At 43.7% G+C, this 25,181-nt stretch overlaps 3 protein-coding genes across 3 annotated transcripts; 1 reads left to right on the top strand and 2 right to left on the bottom strand.

Annotated features, from left to right (window-relative positions):
* On the top strand, window positions 1-8,976 carry LOC117728196 (galanin receptor type 1-like). The gene is made up of 3 exons (XM_034528984.1): window positions 1-663; window positions 762-827; window positions 8,656-8,976. Exons 1-3 carry the CDS (start codon window positions 1-3, stop codon window positions 8,974-8,976), a joined length of 1,050 nt encoding a protein of 349 aa, XP_034384875.1.
* Window positions 8,977-15,764: 6,788 nt separating this feature from the next.
* Window positions 15,765-16,914, bottom strand: LOC117727953 (DEP domain-containing protein 1B-like). The gene is made up of 3 exons (XM_034528505.1): window positions 16,905-16,914; window positions 16,370-16,536; window positions 15,765-15,971 (listed from the first exon to the last, which is right to left on the bottom strand). Exons 1-3 carry the CDS (start codon window positions 16,912-16,914, stop codon window positions 15,765-15,767), a joined length of 384 nt encoding a protein of 127 aa, XP_034384396.1.
* Window positions 16,915-17,025: 111 nt separating this feature from the next.
* On the bottom strand, window positions 17,026-24,706 carry depdc1b (DEP domain containing 1B). The gene is made up of 11 exons (XM_034529167.1): window positions 24,659-24,706; window positions 22,767-23,032; window positions 22,523-22,667; window positions 21,890-22,017; window positions 21,480-21,610; window positions 21,344-21,391; window positions 20,871-21,011; window positions 20,581-20,747; window positions 20,004-20,180; window positions 18,879-19,061; window positions 17,026-18,621 (listed from the first exon to the last, which is right to left on the bottom strand). Exons 1-11 carry the CDS (start codon window positions 24,704-24,706, stop codon window positions 18,457-18,459), a joined length of 1,599 nt encoding a protein of 532 aa, XP_034385058.1. The 3' UTR covers window positions 17,026-18,456.
* Window positions 24,707-25,181: the final 475 nt, after the last annotated feature.

The following is a 25,181-nucleotide window of genomic DNA, read 5'->3' as shown; positions in this document are numbered from 1 at the left end:
ATGAACTTGTCGGAGTCTGTGTGGCTCTTGGAGGAGCCGTGGAACCTCAGCAGAGCGGAGGAAGAGGACCAGAAACTTTTGTTCGGCATCGGCACGGATAATTTCATCACGCTGCTGGTTTTCGGGCTCATCTTTTCGCTCGGGGTGCTGGGCAACTCCATGGTGATCACCGTGCTGGCCCGGAGCAAACCGGGGAAGCCGCGGAGCACCACCAACATATTCATCCTCAACCTGAGCATCGCGGACCTGTCCTACCTGCTCTTCTGCATCCCGTTCCAGTCCACCGTCTACATGATGCCGACGTGGGTCTTGGGCGCGTTCATTTGCAAATTCATCCACTATTTCTTCACCGTGTCCATGCTGGTGAGCATCTTCACGCTGTCGGCCATGTCCGTGGACCGATACATCGCCATCGTGCACTCCAGAAAGTCCTCCTCGATCCGGGTGGCGAAGCACGCTTTGATCGGGGTGGTGGTGATTTGGATACTCTCTCTGGCCATGGCTGCGCCAGTCATGTACTACCAGAACATCTTTCACGGAGGAGAGAACCACACGTTCTGCTGGGAAGTGTGGCCCCCAAACCAGAAGAAAATCTACGTCGTGTGCACGTTTGTGTTTGGTTATGTCCTGCCTCTGCTGCTGATTTCCTTCTGTTACGCAAAGGTAAGGAGAGCTATTCGCACGGGTGGGATTGTGGACATGTGTTTGAACAATCCTAAAAAAAGAAGAAGATATCTCACCTCTTATTTCCTTGCTTGCAGGTTTTAAATCACTTGCACAAAAAACTAAGAAATATGTCCAAAAAGTCGGAGGCGTCAAAGAAAAAGGTACGTATGAGGATGTTCTTATCATGTCTTGACCATATGGCAGCAAACTTGTCTGACTGTAATCAGGAGGGGGGGAAAACACACTGAATAAACACTGTGAATGTGTTACCTGTTGACAATGTTTAAGTTCATCTGTAAAAAAAAAACACGTTAGGGACCACCTGAACACTTGAATCCAAAAATCAAACCCGTGATGACGATAACGTCTCCAATGATGAAGATGAAAAGATGTCATCTTTTACATATTACAAGTTGAAGCTTCACTGAAATATCCATCTCTCTGGATCAATGCGTTTCATACAGTTCTCGAAGCAGCAGCCTTTTCTTTTGCCCACATGTGCTTTGGTTCAAAGCAGGGGTCAATGTTCTCGGCCTTTAGGAAGATGTACACACACACACATCACAGCTACACTGACCCGCAGTCCGGTGCACATTACCCAGTGAGGGGGCGATGCGTCCGCACCATTCCCTCAGACTCAAAAAAGGGCATGTCGAAGGAAACTGTTCCCGTCGTCTCTTTTGTTCCTGGGGCCAAAACGATGGATATGAATGTCATTGTGCATATACGCTTAACTGGCACACTCGAGCAAAGTGTCATCTAGCCTTCATTATTCCGGGTGGATTCCCGGTCATTTAGCTTCCTCTGAGAGTTATCCGCTGTCGCCCGCTGTCTGTCTGCCTGTCTGTCTGCCTGTCTGTCTGCCTGTCTGTCTGTCTGCCTGCCTGTCTGCCTGTCTGACAACGGCCCTGTGCTAAGAAAGCAAGGAGTGCCGACTGGGAGGGGAGAAATTGATGAGAATGTGAATGTGCTTTGATACGCACCCTCCCCTCCCCACACACACACACACGCACACACACACACACACACACACACGCGCACGCTTTACTGACTGATGCTGAAGAGAGGAATTTCACACACTGATCCCACTGTGCAGGGTACGGAGCGAGAATATGTGACACTGACAGCGTCGTGACAAACAGTAAGCAAACAGTAAGCATTAAAGCCGGAGTGTTATGCATAATTTAACCCGGTGGGATAGCAAGTGTAAAACTAATGTCAGAAGGGACTGTTGACACACGCGCATATTTAATCCAAGTAAGGCATCAACGACTTCAATCCAAAGAGTTTCTGCCAGAAAAGCTGTTAGGCTCTGCGGCAAAGTGTGTGCGTGAGTGTGTGTGAGCGTGTGTGTGTGTGTAGGTGGGTGGACTGAGCGGCTAGTCATTAAAATGAGAAGAACAACCTTTAAGGTTGGCTCCCTTGAAGCGCGTCTGAAATGAAATTGCGGCTAACTTGGGAGCTAACCCCTTTTTAGTTTAATCTGCAGGTCGCTATGCACACACCGTCCTACTCCTTAATTAAAAGGTGTTTGCTGATTGCATAACATGTGACATAAACTTGTGCAATCAATGGACAATGAAGTTTGAGTCAAGTAGATCAGATTTCTTTATTTTTGTTTGCTCTATTAACCCATTTAATCCCCAATTGTGTCCCGGATGTGAAAAATATAGACATTGTTTTTGATTTCTAACCCTTTGAACTATTCAATTAGTTTGATTTTGACATGTGTGTTTTATGGTCAGTCCCAATTAGTTGGGGATAATGTGAGGACATTTATAGACTGAATTAATATATATCCTTCAGTCATCAACATTCTCATATACCCCAGACCAGAGACAAGACATTAAAACCCAAATGCTCCAGCCCGTGTTACATCGTGTTTGTTTAATCCATATTAAAAAAAAATGAAATGCCCTGTGACCGGCTATATGGATCAATACAAACCAAGTAATGGGAAGAAACATCAACACATATCGCCATCTTTTAGAAACAACATTGAAACAGCAGCAACATGAGAAATCAACAGATCTATTTTTTTTTTCTTAAAAAGAATAGATTGCTTTTCTTATTCATTTTCTTATTGTCTGGAAGAGCTCAGTGATAAAACTGGGCATTTTCTCATTTCAATCTGAATTGAATCGAATCAGACCTGGCGGTTGTCCGAATAATCATCTCGTTGTGATGACGTGTGATTTACGCCCCAGCGTATGCAGCCTCTTTCCACGTGTCCCCTGTGATTTGGCTCCACTCTCCACACTTTGGATATGTAGTGATGGATAATAACCAAAAACATGAAACGTAGAAAAAACATTCAACGTAAAAAACAACAACACGGGTGGTTATGTGAAGAACGATTTCTCGATTACCTGAAGTCTCCCCCGGTTGCCTAGCGATCTCATGTTAAGGACCGTTCCCCACGGATGAAACAAACCAGCTATAACGTGTTAATTGCGGAGCTTTAAGGTCCGTACGTCGAGCAGAATGAGGACGTTCAGCTAATTAACGCCACAAACGTTGCTCAATGTCCCAGACAATGAGCAGCGTTGGTGAACAATTCAGGGAACCATTAAAACCATCTCCGAAACTAAACAAGGTCGTCTCAAAGGATACATTGTGGCAGTTTGGAATCAAGAGGATAGTGTTGTGTTTGCGACACCAACGAGACAAATAAATAAATAGCAGCGGACCCCTCCGTGTCCTTGGTGGAAAGAGTGTTTGATCATCAGTTTGTGCAGCTCACCACTCGGCCTGTGGAACATAATGTCAGGGACAGCTGGGAAGGGCGAGGCGACTCCCACTGCTGTTGTGAAATACATCGAGGCAAACTTCTTATCACCCACCCTCCGCAGGAATCACACAGCTTGCCCCGGTCCGGACCTCAAAGCAGAACATAGGACTAGAGATGAGCCTCGCTGCCACTCAAAGCACTACATAGGACTAGAGATGAGCCTCGCTGCCACTCAAAGCACTACATAGGACTAAAGATGAGCCTCGCTGCCACTCAAAGCACTACATAGGACTAAAGATGAGCCTCGCTGCCACTCAAAGCACTACATAATAGGACTAGAGATGAGCCTCGCTGCCACTCAAAGCACTACATAGGACTAAAGATGAGCCTCGCTGCCACTCAAAGCACTACATAGGACTAGAGATGAGCCTCGCTGCCACTCAAAGCACTACATAGGACTAAAGATGAGCCTCGCTGCCACTCAAAGCACTACATAGGACTAGAGATGAGCCTCGCTGCCACTCAAAGCACTACATAGGACTAGAGATGAGCCTCGCTGCCACTCAAAGCACTACATAGGACTAAAGATGAGCCTCGCTGCCACTCAAAGCACCTCCCGCTACACATCGTCACATACCCATTCATACGCCAACGGCACGGCCTTTGTCTCACTCAAGGACAGGCAGGCGATCCATCTACGCCCCCCCATGTCTTCTCAACATCACTTGACGTCCGAGGCGGATTCTTTGCGAAGAATCAGATATCAGAAAGAAAATAAATAAGTAGTGCATCTTTTTGAAAGTCTTAAGTGCGTAGATATGACAAAATAAATCCCACCTGAAAGGAACAAAAAGTTGCAATTTATTTAGCAATATTTTCAGTTTGATGGCCTGATGTCCAGCTTTTACTTTCACCGCTCGCACACATGAACATACGAATACGAAACAATTAAACGTGACACACAACGAGATTCGTCGTTGTTCACGTCATATGTCAACGTCAAAAAAGACATCGTGACAGCTTCTAAGCCATTATTGGATGCCCTGCAGGGAACGGCTAGCTCTCAAGAGAACAGGATTGCAAGTAGAGCCGGAGTGGGCAGAGAGGAGATGCTGAAATCCATGAATTATATTAGTTCTGTCTTCCTGTGTTGACTCTGCTGTTTGTATTAGGCTAACGGACGGCTCTCGGGGGGGCTGAGGAGAAGATATGAATGTGTTATGGAGGCTATCCAAACAAAGCATGGTTATTAAGTTCTGTGGGAACCTCCCCCTTTGTGTGTGTGTGTGTGTGTGTGTGTGCACACACGCTTGCTTGCGTGTCATGAGTGGGGCTGATACCGTTGGACAATATTGACCATTGACCCGATCGACTGTGAGAATTTGAATGATGATCGTGAAGCATTTCCTCAGACTGCACAGACCTTTGCACACACACACGTGCCGTCATTACAGTCCTACTCATCAATGGAGAGTTACGAGCTGCAACTGCACCCGCACTTTTATTTGATCGGAAAACCGACTTTCCTCTTTGTTCATTCGCCTGCATTCATTTTCTTTATTGATTAAAGGCTTTTGGCCACTTGGGGCTGCGCAACAAGATGTTCACACAACATTGAGAGCACCAATTAATGAGGTTATTAATGCAAACCGCTGCCAATTTACACATTCAGAGTTTATGGCCACTTAAAGTCTAAATATTCACTCCATTAACTTCTGAAAGAAATATCTGGCTCTACAGATAATCCACTATGTTCTACTATGTGACGTGAATGAATCATTCATCAACTAAAGCAGAACACACTTTTTGTGCAATATTCAGACGGTCTACTTTTCTATTCTACACTTTCAAAGAAGGTTTTGTGCTTTTTGGTACAAAGAAGAAGAAAAAAAAAAAACCCCACCTCATCCTTCCTTCATTATACACCCATGTTGTGTCAACAAGATTGTTCAAGGCTGCAGAAAAGTAGCTCTCTGAATGCGGTAGGGGGTTCTGACATGTGACATGACACCAAATAAAAGACTTTTGAAACTCCCGACGTGATGTAATAGGGCGGACATAAAAGATCTCGGAATATTTCATGTCATGTCATGGGAACAATGTCATTGAACTCAACTACAGAGGAAGCATCAGGACTTGTCATAAAGATGCCATTGAGTGTTACAAGGTCAGATTGACGAATACAGCAACGAGGAGATGCAGTGATGGACAGATAGCTTCATTTGTTGCCAAAGCAACCGCTAATTGCTGCTAATTGCTTCTAATAAGTCGTCAAACTGGTCTCTGTCGGCCGTGTTCCCTGGGAGGAGCAAGTAAACTATCTGCTCCAAAATAACCCCCTCTGTTGCACTTGAAATGTAGATATTATCACATTGAAACAAAGAGGGGGGGGGGGGAGGACGACTCGGTCTTGCAGGCCTCCTCCAAACACCAATAAGAGGATATGGAGAATCGTGAATGGGTGTTGTTCTGTGCTACTCAAAAAGGGAAATGCATAAAAATTAAAAATGTGTCTTCAATTGCTCATCGTAGAATCTGGTTTACGATGGCAGCTTCAAATACGGCGGCGACAATTCAGCATCGGTTATCTGTTGACCGTGTCAATCAAATGCCAGGGTGGTAATTCAGAATTACTGAATGCATTTATTAACGTCTCCTTTTTTATCTGCAATGCATGCGTTTATGATTCTGTACGACTCCGGAGCTTTCCCTGCTCAATGTGTCGCTTCGCACTTGAAATCAAAAAGATCGTGCGGGTTTCTGATCGTTACGTGCTCAAATGGCGAGATTGCATTTTGCCATTTGCTAACTTTCCTCCAACAAAAGTGCGGAGGAGGCAGCATTTCTAATTAATTTGTGGCTCCTCGGTATCCTAGAACACATGCACTTGCAACCTAGAAATGCAGTGGAGGGGCTCAGCAAATCAGACAGCATGTAATTAGTTTCGTTATGACAACACTGGACCAGCTGTAGGCGTTCAGCGTTACCCACATTCTTGCCTGGAAAAACAACATACACCACCGCATTGGTTTGCAATAATCGTCACATAAAGTTTTGAACTCAAGAATTGTATTATATATATCTGTTTTCAAGTCAGTGTGAAACCTTATTGTTGAAAAGCTCCTTGTAAGCCTATTATGTAGCTCTGGAGACGTGTGTGAGGCTGCAATGAGATGCACATCAGGTTATTGCCACCCACATCATCTCCAGCATCTACTGTGCATCATTCTGATATGAGGGCGATGTTATGGCTTTCAGAAGGCCCCGTTTTTAGAAGAAAATACAGCCAATATTCAATTAATTTTATTCAATTAAAAAGCTGCACTAATCAATGGATCAAATGACGTGTGAAATGTGCAGCGTGAATTGTGGTCATAGTAACAAACCCATAGAGAATTATCACCAAGTCAATCATGTAAATGTTGCCTCTTCCCATCTTTTTACAGATTGTTCTGATTTTTATTGTTGTCTTCGAGCGGCAGCAGGCAGCTGTTTTTCGGTGGAAAGACTCTAAACCAACAATTACCCGGCACCGCATGGCAGATGGACGAGCAAGGCACTAGCAGGCGAACATAGTGCATCATTTAGGAGCTTATGGTTCTCAGGAGCTGAAAGGAAAGAGATAAGCAGACCTTTATTTCCCAGATTGTCAGAAACACAACAGCCTGGCTGTGAGGCTCTGCGCCTGAGAGACGTTTGAAACGGGCAACTTCTGCGAGACGTTTGAAACGGGCAACTTCTGCGAGACGTTTGAATTAGCCAACTTCTGCGAGACGTTTGAATTAGCCAACTTCTGCGAGACGTTTGAAACGGGCAACTTCTGCGAGATGTTTGAATTAGCCAACTTCTGCGAGATGTTTGAAACGGGCAACTTCTGCGAGATGTTTGAATTAGCCAACTTCTGCGAGACGTTTGAATTAGCTAACTTCTGCGAGACGTTTGAAACGGGCAACTTCTGCGAGATGTTTGAAACGGGCAACTTCTGAGAGACGTTTGAAACGGGCAACTTCTGCGAGACGTTTGAAACGGGCAACTTCTGCGAGACGTTTGAAACGGGCAACTTCTGCGAGACGTTTGAATTAGCCAACTTCTGCGAGATGTTTGAAACGGGCAACTTCTGCGAGATGTTTGAATTAGCCAACTTCTGCGAGACGTTTGAATTAGCTAACTTCTGCGAGACGTTTGAAACGGGCAACTTCTGCGAGATGTTTGAAACGGGCAACTTCTGCGAGACGTTTGAAACGGGCAACTTCTGCGAGATGTTTGAAACGGGCAACTTCTGCGAGACGTTTGAAACGGGCAACTTCTGCGAGACGTTTGAAACGGGCAACTTCTGCGAGACGTTTCAAACGGGCAACGTCTGCGAGACGTTTCAAACGGGCAACGTCTGCGAGACGTTTCAAACGGGCAACGTCTGCGAGACATTTGTAACGGGCAACGTCTGCGAGACATTTGTAACGGGCAACTTCTGCGAGACGTTTGAATTAGGAAACTTTTGCGAGACATTTGAAACGGGCAACTTCTGCGAGACGTTTGAAATGGGCAACTTCTGCGAGATGTTTGAAACGGGCAACGTCTGCGAGACATTTGTAACGGGCAACGTCTGCGAGAGATTTGTAACGGGCAACTTCTGCGAGACGTTTGAATTAGGAAACTTTTGCGAGACATTTGAAACGGGCAACTTCTGCGAGACGTTTGAAATGGGCAACTTCTGCGAGATGTTTGAAATGGGCAACTTCTGCGAGATGTTTGAAACGGGCAACGTCTGCGAGACATTTGTAACGGGCAACTTCTGCGAGACGTTTGAATTAGGAAACTTTTGCGAGACATTTGAAACGAGCAACGTCTGCGAGACATTTGTAACAGGCAACTTCTGCGAGACGTTTGAAACGGGCAACTTCTGCGAGACGTTTGAATTAGGAAACTTTTGCGAGACATTTGAATTAGGTAACTTCTGCGAGACAGTATTTTATTTTATCTGCTTGTAGTCTCACTTTAGCCAGGAAGTCCACTCTGAATAACTCTGGGATTATGTTTTAATACAGTGAAAATAACAGTTATCACTTGCAGGTGAAACAAAGGGATGATATCCGGCAACAATTTTTGGTGTTTTGCAGCACAAGATGGAATGAAAATAAAGACTGAAGCAAAACAAAACATTTATTCCTTTATCCTGAATGCGCTTTGAATCTGAAGACAGCATTAATGTCTCACTGACTAAATCTCTCTCCTCCCTGTTCCCAATGTGTGGCTCCCAGACTGCTCAGACCGTCCTGGTGGTGGTGGTGGTGTTCTGCCTCTCTTGGCTCCCTCATCACGTCGTACACCTGTGGGTGGAGTTCGGGACCTTCCCGCTGAACCAGGCCTCCTTCGTGCTCCGGGTGGCCGCCCACTGCCTGGCGTACAGCAACTCATCCGTCAACCCGGTCATCTACGCCTTCCTGTCGGAGAACTTCAGGAAGGCGTACAAGCAGGTGTTCAAATGCCAGATCGGCGCCAGGGACTCCCCGCTCAACGACATCAGGGAGATCCGCAGCAAGGCGGACACGCCGCCCTCGACCAACTGCACCAACGTCTGACGGACCAGGCGCGGACTGGGACACGGAGGGGAATTGTGGCGCCCGTCCCACTGAAACGCAATGTAAAGTCATGGGGACAGAGCCCTCAAGACGTGAGTGTGTGTGTGTGTGTGTCCTTTCTTGTAGGCAAGTGTGGTTGCTTGGATATTGCTGCAGACATACTGTTCCACATGAGCACTGTTCATTAAACCTGGACCAGAGAGGAGATAAAGCCACCGTGGCTTCAGGCCATGATTAGTCACTCTTTGACCAGTCTTTCCTTATTTCATGATAATAACCTGTTGACTCTGAAACTCCCAAAAAAAAAAAGGATCCTCTCTCCGAAACTCATTTTGATTGTAGACATATGTCAGATTACTATACATTTAGCCGATACATAAAATAAATATACGAGGCCTTTTGTACATTCAGGCTTTGAAAGTATAAAAAAAAATTGGGAGACAATTATTGCATCATATTGAGTGACAGCATGATCCCCTGCTGGAGTAAAACTGTTGTTTGAATAAGTCTTGGAAAATTGTTGAGTAACATTTTACAGAACTGTGATTACTTTCTTTTGTAGGAACGAGCTAGGGGTTGTGATTGTTGAACTCCGTAATGACGACACTAACTAATCCCAGTAACGCTTCAGGGGTCGAGATGGGTGGATGTGCGTTCAGTGGAGAAACTGGTCTGGGACCAGCTTGGATACCTTGATGTGGGGGCTGGAGGCCCTGGTGTTTGGGTTCATCGCCCGTAGGCTCACACAGCTCGGTGAATTTCACCGACTACGTCTGGATAACTGCAGCTTCCAGCGCAGTAGCAGCAGCCAGTTTGATTGGCGGGCGGAGCGTCTCAACGCCGATTGGCTTTCGCAACTCGGCGTTGGGCACATTTTTTCCGCTTTGCGCCGCCCCGGCAAAAATGTGCTTTATTCCCGTCTGTGCATTGACTTTGCATGGAATCCCACTCGCAACGCTTTTGGTGTGAACGCAGCATTAGGAAGAGAAGAAATGTGCCTCCCGGTCACTCCAAAATTGACGTAAATGTACATTCAGGCCGCTGTCCACTACAGAGATGGCGGCCGGTTTCACAAAGATAGACTGAGATCTCACTAAAAGTCAAACGCCAGGTAGCCGTCTGAATGTATCCGTTGCACGGGGCTGTCTCGTTGTTGACCATATTAAAAATGACGGATTTGTCACACACTTTGGGTAAATTAAGAACCACGACTGCTTCTGGAGAAATTCAACAGTCACAAGGACATTCTGACGTCTTATAACATGTTACTGCGGTTCTCAGTGTTCACTCAACATATCAGTGGGTGCCACAGGTCAGCAGATGTCACTGATTGTTCCCATGGAAACCTATTCTCCATCACGGAAAAAATGGCCCTTAAGGCGTTTTTGACGCTATCGTGGAAAAGCAGCTTTTTTTGCAAGTGCCTCCTTGATTATAGTACATTTCCATATTTAGAGCAAGACCACTGTAATGTAGTTCTGGTAGGGTGGGTGCCTTTTTTTTTTTTTTTAACGTCTTCTTTTGGAGCCTCTGGACACGGTTGCCGTAGGCTGACCCACAACGAAGCAACGAAGAATCCCATTTCTACACAATCATTTCATAAGATGATCAGGTGTGCGCGTGGAGTTTTGGAGTTGTTTGAAAAGGTACGTCAAAGTATGGAAACTAAAACCCACTGTAGATACGAAGAAAAAAATAATATATCATTGTTATCGCACCCAGTACGATTAAAGCCTGTATTTTAAATTTGTTTGTTAATATTATGAACACCGAAGCTGATATTCACGTATGCCTCACTCAAATTGTCAGCTGTTATGTGACGTCAACAGTTTTCATATAGTTTCGTGCTGTACGACCGAGCCAAGCTGTTGGTCATATAAAGCTCGATGCTCGTTTTGGACCACTTCTGGTCGCCATCTTTTATAACCACAAAAAAAAAAAAAATTCAGAAGTTATAATGCGATATGTATGTGATGTGCCAAGACTCTCTACACAGCAGCTTTACCTCAATACAAAAAAAAAGATCCTGAAAAGAAGAAGCGCAACAATACGAGACCTTTAACTCGCACAGTATTTTATGCACATCTTGTTCCTTGTGGATTTTCCACCTGTGGTGAGGCAACGAGGTGCTAAGGAGGGCAGTGAGGCTGCCGCAGCTGACTTGACTGATTAACACCAACTTCAACCAGAGAGGAGGCGCTCATCACTGCAATCAGCACACTTTCACATCCTCGTCAGCGAGGATGTGAAAGTCAAGGACCTGTTTCCGCGGAGGAGATGCGGTTGATAGCGCTGGCTGTACAGATGGCGATGCTCACCCATGCCCACACTGGACTGAGGACTTGATTTTCGTAAAGGGGGTCATGTGCATAGGAAATGAAAGTGGTGCCCGGGACATGTCTATTTGTTTTGGTGAGATTAGGGTGGACACGGGTCATTTCTGTGGCAGACAAAACACAATTAGAGTGTTGTTTCCTTCAAGAGCACACGAACAAAAGCATATCTCTTTAGCAAAACAGTTCAGATTCATGCCCACAAATTACAGTGTAATTATTTACTATAGAAAAGATATTAGTAGAACACTAACTTAGGGGTGGATTACTGAAAGAGCCACCCTGGTCTTCTTCTTCATATCACAGTGACACTTCTTAACCAAGAGAATATCCACAAAGTAACATAAAGTGACTACAAAGAGACCAAAACAACTCCAAAGAGATGCAAAGCAGCTGCAAACAGACACAAAAAGACCCACAATGACTATGAAACAGGGAAAAACAACCACAACATGACTAAGCCACTAAGAGACACAATATGACTACAAAGAGACACAATATGACTACAAAGACAATAACAACCACTAAGAGACACAATATGACTACAAAGAGACACAATACGACTACAAAGAGACAAAAAACAACCACTAAGAGACACACTATGACTACAAAGAGACAAAAAACAACCACTAAGAGACACAATATGACTACAAAGAGACACAATATGACTACAAAGAGACAAAAACAACCACTAAGAGACACAATATGACTACAAAGAGACAAAAAACAACCACTAAGAGACACAATATGACTACAAAGAGACACAATATGACTACAAAGAGACAAAAACAACCACTAAGAGACACAATATGACTACAAAGAGACACAATATGACTACAAAGAGACACAATGAGACACAATATGACTACAAAGAGACACAATATGACTACAAAGAGACAATAACAACCTCTAAGAGACACAATATGACTACAAAGAGACAATAACAACCACTAAGAGACACAATATGACTACAAAGAGACAAAAACAACCACTAAGAGACACAATATGACTACAAAGAGACACAATATGACTACAAAGAGACAAAAAACAACCACGAAGAGACACGATATGACTACAAAGATACACAATATGACTACAAAGAGACAAAAACAACCACTAAGAGACACAATATGACTACAAAGAGAGCAAGAACGTACTATTTGGTATTTTCTACTCCATATGATACAAATACTCACACTGTAATTTGCAGGGTTTGTATGAGAGAGACATTTTTTTCTTTTGCATGACATTATGAAGCGCATGTAAAAAAGCAAACACGCTGAGTTATAAAAGGTACTCGTTCTAAGTGGAGGTTTCCTTGAGGGATTCACTTTAAATTTGTTTCCAATGATACCGTTTGTACAGCTTTTCAGTGCTTTGTGTGTTTTACTGAGGTGGTCCTGATGGGTCTTTTCAATCTTGTTTACTGTATTGATTCAGCTGTGTTGTTGAATTGAAACCGGGAGAGAGAAAAGAAAAAAAAAAATATATATATATATTTTCTTGTCCGCTTAATCTTTCTGTGCTTTGAAAATGCAACGTGTGAGAAACAGTTTTTGTGCCTCTCTGAAATAATCCGTATCTGGATGGTGTTTTGAAATATATCCGGGCTTTTGATTGTGTCTTTATGCAGTGTTAATTATACTATACAATTCTAATAAACGGTGTGGCATACGATTGAAGAATTCTTGTTATTCCAATACCTGCTTTTTCCCCCCCAAACCCCTTAACCAACACACACACACACACACACACACACACACAAACTTGCTTCTTTCCAATTAAATAAGGGCCATCTGGGTGCACTTTGTGAAACTCTTGATGGGGTCGTCGCTCAATTCGGTCAAACTTTGCATGCACACATCAACCACTGAGGCATTGAACGCACCGCGGAACAGCTTTGAGAACAGAGCCGTGTTCTGTTGGCTCATGGGGGGGGGGGGGGGGTCAAACTCAAACAGCTGTGCCGGTGCTGGAGATGAGCACATTGCTTTCGTCTGTCCAAATCAATGTTATCCAATTCCTCGAATGCATTTTGATTTGTGTCCTCCCTTATTTTTCTTTTCTGTCTGAGTGATGACGAGTGATGAGATTACGTGGATGCCTCCTTTTTTTTTTTTTTAATAAGCTTGGCTTGAGCCGCAATCACTCCTTTCTTCCCGTAGGCTGCTTTAGTTATTCTATATGATCGTTGTTTATGCCTTTTTATTGTTCACAGTTCTTATTCCTGTTGGTTTTTAAGACTTTTTGTTTGCTTACTAAACCAAATAATCACCCTAATTAAAAGAAGGAAACAGATATACAGTATATACACATATATGCAGTATACTGTAGAGCAATGAGGGCAACACATCATCTCTGATGCGTTTCTACAGAATAATATTCTCTGGTCTTGTTCAGCTCCAAAACTGACTAACCATCTCTCTGTATCGCTCACAACCTAATATTGTCATATCTCAGCATCGGAGCCTGAACTTATCAAGAAGAAGTCAGTGACATTTCTTTTCTTCTTTTTTTTAACTCAGGCTGGTTGCTGCGGCAACAGAAGAACTCTGGACTCCGCTGATGTAAAAGTAGTCTTGATGCTTCGACTGCATAGAGAATAACTCATCATTTAATTAGAAACTAATACATTGATGTTGCTTTCAATCAAGAAATACAATCGTGAAGAATACTCCTTCCATCTTGTGGGTTTTTTTTTGGGCCATCTTTTACATTCTCTCTCTCTCTCACTCACTCACTTAAGAATTATGATGCGTATAAATCATAAATTCCCTGAAACTTCCAAATCCCTAATTTACTTCATTTTTTTGTACTTTTACTGCCTGTCTCATATTAGCACAAGCATGGGGCAAAAATAAACTTAAACACTTTGCTTCCAAACTTTCTACAAAATCATGTGCTTTGAGTTTCGCCCTCCTTTTTACGTCATTCTGTGCCAATACCAACAGTAAAATATGGTGTGTTCAGTGGTGGGGGGGAAAAGAAGCCCATTCTCACTCGTGTGTGTACATACATACATACATACATACATACATACATACATACATACATACGCTCTTGTTAGTGTGACAATATTAAACATACAGCATTATTTGCTTTCTTCCTTTTCTGCATAGCTTAACGGTCTAGAGACTCTAGAGCAGCAACAACAACCCAGAGGGAAAAAGCAATTTCGACAGCTACAAGTCTATTCCCAGAAAAGCATGAGGGCAAACAGCATGGGCTTTCCCGACCAGTGAGAATGGGCTTACTCACTATTACACAATACCTCCCCAAAAATGTGGACACAAGAACTGCAGGAGACCGAATTCCGTCTCCTCCCACGATCACGTGTATAATTGACAAACTTCTCCTCGCCGCCATCCAAGAGAGTCCTGTGATCCTTTCACACTAGTTTATTTTTTAATTTTTATAAATGACCACATCATTAGCAGCAGCCGATGGCTACATTGTAAGTGTGCTAGTTCAATGGTTTATAATAATCTAGTTCTTATCTACAACAGACGGATCTCTTTAACACTAAATTAAGCAGATTGTACAGGCTACATTCCAAATGTACAATGCTCAAATTCATAACTTGCTCTGCTGGGTGTAAATAAAAAGGCCGCAATAACTATGGGATGGATCCCCTCGTGCGCTGGGACATGTATTCACGGTCCCGATGAGGACGACTCGTCATGACTTTGGTGACCATCACATCGAGTCAAATATCTACCCGAGCGCCAGACGCAAGGCCATGGAACTCCACACAGACATCGACTCACGGGGCCGTGTGTTTGAGTCCGCCCGCCCGTTGGCGCTCAGAGCTCAACGCAACAATCACTGTCGTCGCAAAGCACGAGTAGACTTGGATCCTTAAATGGCGAGCGGTCGTGCCGAAAATAGAAACTACCTGCTCTGTGTATACAGGAAGCGTTGCAGCTGACAAAACTGTTAACACTTTTTGACAGACAAATGTCCAACTTTGACGTCTCCCAGACACACACACACACACACACACACAGTGTGCCTGTGGACATCGAGTCGACGGGCACAGGCTTCGCCAATTTGTCAACATTTTTCAAAACACATGAACTTGTGCCACAAGAATAACTCGGAAGATGCCACGGCCGCATGTTCTGCACACCGCCACAAGTCGAGCCTCAGCGTTCACTGTGTGGGATGTTTATTTGTCAAATGATGCAGGTGTCAGCTGCTGACTAGCAACTCTATTGCTATCCCCCCCGTCACATTCTATTACCATCAGATAAAAGCTTGTATAAATAAATATGAATAAAAGAGGGAAGATGGAAAAGGGCACTTAATGGACTCTCACTCTCGTACTTGTCTTGGAAAGATACAAATGAATATTGCTGAATAATGATTAAAAAAAAAAGGGTGCACTATTTATTTTTCTGAATAAATAAATAAAATTCATAAATGTTGTACAAAAGCAGTATTTGATGTCCTTCTCTACTCGTCAGCAGAGAAACGGGCACTAACTTGAACTCTTTTGAGGTGGGACAGGTGCTCCTCGACCTGGCAACGCAGCTTGGAAGGAACTTGGAAGATGGTGTTGTGGTGCTCCATCATGAACATCACCAGTTTGGTGGCAAGCAGCTCATCCAAGTCCATCTCATCCACTGAGCCCAGGACGCAGTGAGAGAACATCTGCACCATCTAGACAGAGACCACAACAGGAGGAGGGTTAGAAATATGATTTCAGATACACAAACATACATAAACACAGACCACGCTGTCTTCCAATCCACATTTAAGATGCAAAGATTGTCCACCTCCAATAGGAAGCAAGGATTCTGGACATGGAGGATATTTCCTATAGCTTTTCTCTCGGAGACTGTGTTTACCTTGCAAAATTCAATACAAAACATATAGGAAACTACGGCAAATACAACCGTTCTTACACAATATTAAAAGTAATAATCACAGGACTACTATATGTGTATGATATTGTTGGTACAATACACTGTGTCCATGCTGATGTGAGGGTTATCCCCAACAATCCTAGTCTTGCTTACATAGTACAAAGATATGCAATAACCGTAAGGAATGTGTACCAGTGTGCGGGTAGCAATGGCGTCATTGAGTGGCGGCAGGTGGGGGTTCTGGCAGACCCGCGCCATGAGACGCATCAACAGCTGGAGGCGTCTCCGGTTGGGCGGCGGCAGCAGGAGGCAGCTGACTTGAAGAGCCTCTGCGGCTTCTTGCTGCTCGTGCAGCAGACCTGCAGAGACACGAGGAGAGAAGAGTCCTGATCCTCAGGGCAGACGTACAGGCTGGATGCAGAACCAAAACAGTCTGTAAGTATGCTACATACCGTGACGGCTGGGGGGTGGTTTGGCTCAGCTGCAGGGGGGTGGGGGGGGGTAGCGGGGGAGTGGCTCATGGAACTAGTGCCGGGAAGAGGCTTAATTAGCCTCAGCTGCAGTGGATCAGGGGTAATGGCTCTTGCCCTTATATCAGGTGTGTTGGAGATGGAGCATGAGACCGGCAGAGCAGAGGGCCAAATAAACAAACATTACACTGTGCTCATTACTTGGTGCTGGGGGGGGGGGGGAACCCGGGGATTGTGACAGGAGTTGTTACACATACCATTCAACATCTTATTCCTTATTCAAGATAAAGTATACAACGTATTAATGCCATGATGGGATCATTTATTTCAATGTTAAACTGCATTCCCCCCCCCCCCCCCCAGTCTGGATAATGTGTTCTCCAGACTGGGCCTGAAATAAAAATAGAAATCAAGACTTCCATCAACAACAATAAACTGTTGTGTTACTGTTGTACAGGGAATTACACAGAATGCTTTGCTGGAGGAAGTTTAGTTAAGTTTATGCATCGGTTCCATCAAAACGAGATGCCTGCATGTAAAATATAAAATCATCCCTTGTGTAAAAACTAACTATAAACCTGGAGAATGAAAATCAAAACAGTTACTCTTGCAAATTAGCATGTTTATAGGAAAAAAAAAAAGAAATCAGCCTAAACATGGATTCACTTTGATCCTGTTAGTTGTTCCAGCACAGAGCAGCAATTCAAGTGTAACAGTTATTCCAGCATTATGACATTTGTTCAAGAGCATTCATATATAAAAACACATTTAGCATTATCACTTATTATTAAACCAAAATTAAGTGGAAAAACAACCTGATTGACATGACAGCAGGTCATTGACAAACAGTAAAAGACGAGTATTTAACACTTTAAGAATGTACCCGTCAAGACGAGAGCTGATGTAAACACGTGAAAACAAGAGATCACATCCAGCAGGACCCGTCCAGAAGGTGGAAGGAGGGTGAAGAGAGAGGACATTGTGTATCCAGTGAAATGTTTGCCTCTTCTTCCCCTTGTTCTGAGATTAAGATTCAGCAGGTCAATATTTCAGACGTAGTAGTGCACGTTTTACAGTAAATTTAAACATCGACAATATTCCACCACGTCTTGAAGATTTTCCCCTCGTCTGTTGTGACAAAGTATCAGTTATGTAATAACGCGTACGCACACTTCCTCTCACAAAAAGATAAACATACAAAAAGATAAACATACATTTTTAAAAAGGATCAGGCCCAGTTGCCCAGATACAGCATATTAATGACCGTTTGATCAAAAAGTAAAACACAAAGAAATCGCCTGAAATTACATAATCGGTTTGAAGATCTATATTGATTTTGTTATAGTGCAAAACTATAGAAATGGTTTCAGAGTGCACTTGCTCATTAACATTTCACGACCTATAATGTTAACACCTGGCATATTAATACATTTGAAACTTATTCCATTCAATTCCGTTACATTGGGGACATCGTCAGTCACTGCCATCCATCATTAGATATTTCTAGCATACAGTATCCTAGTAGAAAAATGTACCAATACACAACTATTAAAGTTCATTTTAAGAACCATCCGTGGTTCTTATAGTGTATCATTATATACTTTGTTCCACCATCCACATGCAGTTTGACCTGGGTGTCAGAGTGAATGTTGTATTATTAATAATAATTAGTATTATTGTGTGTACTGGCCTTTAAAGTCACTCTGGTGGTTGAGCAGTGCTTTCCTTGTGACCATAAGTGCGGTCAGGGCACCGCGACCGACCACATTGTTCTTGGTCTCCTGGTGCCCAGGTGCAGCTGGAGGGGGGTCACGCCCTGAAGCTCCAGCTCCTCTGAAAGGGCTGGAAGGGTTTCTTGAGGTTGAAGAACATGAGGTGAGGTTTGAGCCGGGGGGTTTTCTCAGGCACGACGGCAGCTTTGCTCTCCTCGGTGGGAAATCGACTGCGGTAGACTTCTGGGTACGACCTCTGGAACTGAAATGGGGAGGCCATTACTGTACGGTATGTGCGCAGCAAACACATGTTGGGGTCACAGCTCTTTACTCACCTAAACATACTAAAATACAAGCCTTTGAATGTTCAACCGCTTTCTTAAAAAACACAAATGGCCGATGAGTAAAATTGACAGGATATTGCTTTAGAGCGGGTTAATATCAACCATCACGACTTGAAAGAGGGCCCCTCCCCCAGGATCTACACTTCATGACCTTTCAAAATAGTAAAGCCCCAACCTGTTTCAGCCGTTTCCTCTTGTCCTTGGCGGGGAGTTCTTTGTCTGCAATCAGGCCTTCCAGCAGCGCCTGCAGAGGGGTCTGGGTTCCGATCACCGTCCGCTCCTCACACTCCACCCGGCTGATCTGTTTACAGAAAGCTGGAGATGCACTGAAGTCGGTTTCTGAACCTGCGTATTTGATCTGGTGGGAGACACAGAGGAATGTACATAATTAGCAATACACTGGTGTGACAAACTGTGATATTCTGAATATATTATACAAAAACTGGAGACAAATAAGCCAACGTATTGACTTACTAGTAAATACAGCATAGCTGTGACATTAACAGTTTATGGGATTCATTTTATTACCCAGAACTGTCTAATGTGAATCATTAACATGACAAATATGAGACACACGAGATATTAAGTGTGAAGGGTGGTTAACATTTAAAATCTAATTTGCAACGATCGATGAGGAAGAAATTATGTCTTCAGTCCTCTTCACATCGTGGGATGTCTCAGCTTGTGCATCTACTGTTGGGCTAAAAGATAAAAAACTCAATCGAACAATGTCGACCACAGACTGCCAAAAGAAAAGAAAAACATATGCGTACATCAATAAGAACCAACTGTGCACAGAGGCACAACACAAGAGGAGAAGGGCCCCTCTTACTACATGAAAGCGATCAAGACAAAAAAAGAAAGAAAGTTTTGTCCTGAAGCAGTGGAGAATAAAAGGCATCAATTCTGATATTGCATGGAGTCTCCCATAGCAACATATATTAACTAGTTATAGGAAGATGATCTTTCAGTATAGGTACAAAATCCAGCCGATCCTCACGTCATCTCAGTTTACAACAAAAGGAAACAGAAATAGTGCGAGACATAAAACAGAAATCTCGCAATTTGGAAAGTAAACAATTTTGGATAAAGTTAGACATACTGAAAATGATTTTCAGTTGGATTTGATTTCTCCAGTAACCTGGAGCCATGGCATTTTTAAAGACATTTATTAGTCAATGTTTTGTTATGAACATACAATGAAAAGAAAAGTACAACAAAAAAGACGATGCATCTCTACAAACGGCTTGGAAATTGGCAATTTCATGACTGAATCGGCAGCAGAGTAACGGGCACTAACTTGAACTCTTTTGAGGTGGGACAGGTGCTCCTCGACCTGGCAACGCAGCTTGGAAGGAACTTGGAAGATGGTGTTGTGGTGCTCCATCATGAAGATCACCAGTTTGGTGGCAAGCAGCTCATCCAAGTCCATCTCATCCACTGAGCCCAGGACGCAGTGAGAGAACATCTGCACCATCTAGACAGAGACCACAACAGGAGGAGGGTTAGAAATATGATTTCAGATACACAAACATACATAAACACAGACCACGCTGTCTTCCAATCCACATTTTTAAGATGCAAAGATTGTCCACCTCCAATAGGAAGCAAGGATTCTGGACATGGAGGATATTTCCTATAGCTTTTCTCTCGGAGACTGTGTTTACCTTGCAAAATTCAATACAAAACATATAGGAAACTACGGCAAATACAACCGTTCTTACACAATATTAAAAGTAATAATCACAGGACTACTATATGTGTATGATATTGTTGGTACAATACACTGTGTCCATGCTGATGTGAGGGTTATCCCCAACAATCCTAGTCTTGCTTACATAGTACAAAGATATGCAATAACCGTAAGGAATGTGTACCAGTGTGCGGGTAGCAATGGCGTCATTGAGTGGCGGCAGGTGGGGGTTCTGGCAGACCCGCGCCATGAGACGCATCAACAGCTGGAGGCGTCTCCGGTTGGGCGGCGGCAGCAGGAGGCAGCTGACTTGAAGAGCCTCTGCGGCTTCTTGCTGCTCGTGCAGCAGACCTGCAGAGACACGAGGAGAGAAGAGTCCTGATCCTCAGGGCAGACGTACAGGCTGGATGCAGAACCAACAGTCTGTGGCAGTGTCGAAATATCAGTCTTTGATCCGCATGGTGAAGCACTCACTGAGGATGTTGACAAAGACTTCATAGAGATGGAAAGTCAGCAGGGGTTCTTTGAGCCTCTGAAAATAATCCGCTACAGTTCTCAGAACATCCCTCTCGAAACCCGGGTACAGTGGCTGTTTGCTCTCATTGCCATTAGGCCCTGAGAGAGAAGAATATACTGTTAATCACAATAATGTTGAATATGTGCACATAAACACCCAAATGGCGCTTTCACGGGGTACGTGCACAAACATACATTTGCATAATGTATAAACAGTTAAACCCAAAGTGAGCCATCAACCATCTGGAAAATATGGCACCCACTCTTTGAAACAAGTTTCCGTGAAGCTTTAGCTTACAGACCGGAGGCTTCATCAATCATTTAAGAGATTATACGCTTGCCCTTCCGGTACTTGGACCCACTGCAGATCCAGTTCCAAAGCAGATGGTGACGTTTTTTTTATTATAAGTGAGCTTAAAATGAATACTTACAATTGGCGAGGCATTTCATTGCTGAAGCCACCCAATAAGGCATGTCCTCTGGAGATGAGAGGGGCGAGTCATAACATATAAAAAGTTGCAACAACACAACGTTTTTTTTCTAAATTGTGAATCAAATTCATCTTACCGGCTTTGTTCTCCAACACGACGATGCCCGTCTTATTTACGCTGAACACATTGTGAACAATGTGCTTGCCGTTGACATGCGCGGGGTTTAAAACTCCGTCCAAGGACTGCAGGCCCAGCACGCTCTGTAAACTAAAACAGAGTTGGCGTCAAGCATCAGGAGCAGCCGTTCCCAGAGTCGCCCTGGGCCTTTCAATTCAACAGGTCATAACTACGTTTTATGTCACGTTTCCAAACATATCACAGCTGAAGAACAACGCCAACTATTATCAAAATGAATAGCAGTTACGTCGTAGCTAATGACGCTAACTCGCAGTTGCCAGTTGTCATACTAACGCAACACTGACCACATGATACAAACAACTTGAACAGTGAGTGTTTAATAAGTTATGTAAGAAGCGGGTTACATACTGTGCGACTGTCATTGTTTTCCAGATGTGGTCCACTTGCTTTGGAGTGATCTCCTTCCGTCGTATGAGCTTGCACTCATTCACATCCCCGATGGCAACACTGTGCCTTTTATTCCACAAATCCGAGGTCTGACCACAAAGGAACAGAGACGTGAATGAAAGTGGTCAGCGAGCAGAAACATAAGAAAGCCTTCTGTGATACCAATCCAATGCAGACACACAGCACAATACATGTTTATGAAAGAAATCCTACCAGCTTCAGAATGTACTTTTCACAGTGACGCATTATACTATAACTGGGGGTCTTTCCACAGTTTTTGGTCCCCTATATTTGTATAAATGTGGTGGACAAAATATTAAAAACAGCCTCCAATATAACAGAGCAGGTGAAGAAGTATCAGTATCAAAGAAATAACTACAGCTGCAGTTTGATCACAAACTAAAAGCGGAGGAGCATTGCATGAACTAAAACTGACCTTTTCAGTAACCTTAAGCGCAGAATTCCGTATCACAGTAGTAATTAAAACCGGGTAGATTTTTAAAATATCTCATCTGGCTCTCTGCTAAGTTTGCATAAGCTTACACACTCCAAGCACAGCAAGAGCAGCGAAAAGCCGAAATGCCTCGTTCTCACCATGACGGATGACTTCAGGGGTGCAATGTTTTCCCTCTGAGGCAATTCTTCATAGTCGTCCCAGCGAATGAGTCGAGGAAGGTCACTGCTGTCTCTTAACAGAGGCCTCGTTGGAAAAGACTTCAGCGGGGACGAGGTGGGGAACCTGGCGAGAAAGTCAACCGCACTGCGCTCAGCCGAAGAAACAGACGCCAAATAGCCTATCAACGAACACGAGTCGCAGCACAGAATGACCGAGTCTTACCTGTACAGGTGCCCGTTGTCTACAAAGTCCTCGGTCCCATGGCGTCCTTTGATGTCTTCAACGACGTGGGCCTTGAGGAACTTCCTGAGCAGCTGCAGAGTCTGGTAGCGCGTCACCTCGGGCCCAAAGTTGTAGTTGCGCCTCAGCAGCTCGTGCAGATAATCCACCGCCTCGGATCCCGTGAAACTGCACTCATAGTAGCGGAAGTGCGCCCAGTGCCTTCTCAGTGGCATGCCTCCGCGGAAGAGTTTAATGGTTTCATTCCACTGCGTGAAAAAGGGAAACACATGTGACAAAGGGAGACAATCTTATGCTACAAATGCTGTGGAACGTTTGTCACGGACAGCAAATTAAATACATTTGGCCCAGATAACAGCAGTTCATGCATTCAACACGTTCCTATTTTTCAGTGATATTAAAAGACGGTATGGAACATTGTTCTGGTTGCTGTGAAGAACATTACGTCCCCCTTTTAGTGTTTTGGATGGTGCAGGGGTTATGTATTATCGGTTCTCCCAAATGGGCAGGAAGACAAAAGATAGAAGTAGAAGAAAAAAAAACAGAGATAGAATTTGGCGACACAAGGCCATTACATCCCAGGAGAGTAACAAAGTGAGGAAAATGATGCCCACTGGTTGGAATTATGAATAGAGCTTTATGCGTGGTGGAAAAAAAAGAAGAAAAAAAAAGTAAAAAGCCAAGAAGCGTGCCTCAAGCCTAATGGGATAAAAAAGGGACAGCATTACAAGATACAGAAAAAGGTTCTGTCCGTGTAGACAGCTCTTCGTGCTGCTCCACCTCATTGGTCTTTTTGGGGCAGCAGGTGGTATGTAATCGTTTTTTTTTTTAAAGTTTCTTCTCTGAGAGGAACAAAAAAATGGCTTTGGGAGTTTTGATACCATAAATGATGTATTCACAATGTACTCGTAAGCTTTGTTTGTATAGAATACACCTTAATAAACTGCAGTTTTAGAAAGGACACATCCTGTAGCGTAGCAGAACAAGCTAGGACAGAAATCTAGCACGGAAAAAGATAAATAACATATTTGTTTCAAGCGCAGTGGTAAACTCTGCATCTCATCTTCCCTGATTATTTTCAGTAGCTTCTCTTGACGCTGAGCATAAAACCTCTTGTTTTTTTACATTCTGATATGTCACAGTAAGAAAGGAGCAGGTGCACATAATAAACCGGATGATGGCTGAAATCCATTTGGCTGCTCTGGTTGCAGGGTCCTGCTATTGTGCCAATGGACCACTTTCAGTGTAACACAGCTGGCGTTAATGTTATTAGGGTAACACCTGTGTCAAAATGTCAGCTGTGGAAAATAAATAAATAAAAAGGCTTACAGGAAAAGCCTTTATAAAACATGGCTGGCTGAATTAACACAGTACTATTATTCAAATCGGACGTGGACATGCACGCGAACAGGTGAACGCTGGACGTCGTGACATCACTACTCTCAACGTAAGTTAAACACCTTGTAGTATTCTCGTAAATGGAGGAATTTAAACGTAGTCGCGACTCAATTAATACACTTGACGTTTAAGTCAGGTTCACGTTGCAGGTGTTTGCGTTACTATGTTGTGTTAGAGCACTCACAAGTTGCTGTTGTTGACTGTTAGAAACGCACTTTTAGTGCCGTTTTCCGTGAGGACAGAAAGGTCTGAATTCCCTACTCGAATAACGTAAAGCTACTGTGAGCTAACAGACGTTAATTCACCTAATTAAAAGTTACATTTAGGACTACGGCGAGCTTTAAAGTGTGTACCCGTGTCGGCCTGCTTACTGCTCGAATGTAGCGATAGACTTGTTCTAACACCAAAACGAACGTCACACATTTAATGATACATTGTTGCGTTGCACGGAAAAGTTACGTTACCAACAGACTCACCAGCTTGGTCGCTCTGTACGGACCCGGTCCAATGACTTTACCGTCCATTCCGATCCTGAAAACCCACTTTACTCGTTTGGAAACATAAATATATATATATATATATATATGAGAGAGAGAGATATGTGTAACTTATATAAGCTTTTCACGAGCCTCAGCGGTGGACGGAAAGTTGTGCTTCGAGAGTATCTCAACAGGAACGTTGCTGCTCACTTTGAATCTCCTGCGTCGCTGCGTCACACCGTTGGGACGACGTGATTAGTCAGCGAGCTGGTCACGTGACCACCAGGAACGCGGCATTTAGTGCATGGAGACAATGCACTCGAATACACACATCAGCTGTTGCTGCTGCTACTGCTATAATACAACTATGACATTATGTATACGCCAATATTACAGGTAGTAAGATGTGTTATTGGGGTGCATTATATATACGCCAATATTACAGGTAGTAAGATGTGTTATGGGGGTGCATTATGTATATGCCAATATTACAGGTAGTAAGATGTGTTATTGGGGTGCA

Source organism: Cyclopterus lumpus, chromosome 25 (genome assembly GCF_009769545.1).
Source record: "Cyclopterus lumpus isolate fCycLum1 chromosome 25, fCycLum1.pri, whole genome shotgun sequence".
NCBI lineage: Eukaryota > Metazoa > Chordata > Actinopteri > Perciformes > Cyclopteridae > Cyclopterus > Cyclopterus lumpus.
This window is presented reverse-complemented; position numbering and strand designations above follow the sequence as displayed.

Bases quoted from the DNA above. Each gene is read 5' to 3' on its own strand.
- LOC117728196 (XM_034528984.1), top strand. From the start codon at position 1: ATGAACTTGTCGGAGTCTGTGTGGCTCTTGGAGGAGCCGTGGAACCTC. The intron at 664-761 runs GTAAGGAGAGCT...CCTTGCTTGCAG, and splicing joins TTTCCTTCTGTTACGCAAAG to GTTTTAAATCACTTGCACAA. The intron at 828-8,655 runs GTACGTATGAGG...TGTGGCTCCCAG, and splicing joins CGGAGGCGTCAAAGAAAAAG to ACTGCTCAGACCGTCCTGGT.
- depdc1b (XM_034529167.1), bottom strand. From the start codon at position 24,706: ATGGACGGTAAAGTCATTGGACCGGGTCCGTACAGAGCGACCAAGCTG. The intron at 21,392-21,479 runs GTAAGATGAATT...TCTCATCTCCAG, and splicing joins CGTGTTGGAGAACAAAGCCG to AGGACATGCCTTATTGGGTG. The intron at 21,012-21,343 runs GTAAGTATTCAT...CTTCTCTCTCAG, and splicing joins AATGAAATGCCTCGCCAATT to GGCCTAATGGCAATGAGAGC.
- LOC117727953 (XM_034528505.1), bottom strand. The intron at 15,972-16,369 runs GTACACATTCCT...GTCTCTGTCTAG, and splicing joins CCATTGCTACCCGCACACTG to ATGGTGCAGATGTTCTCTCA.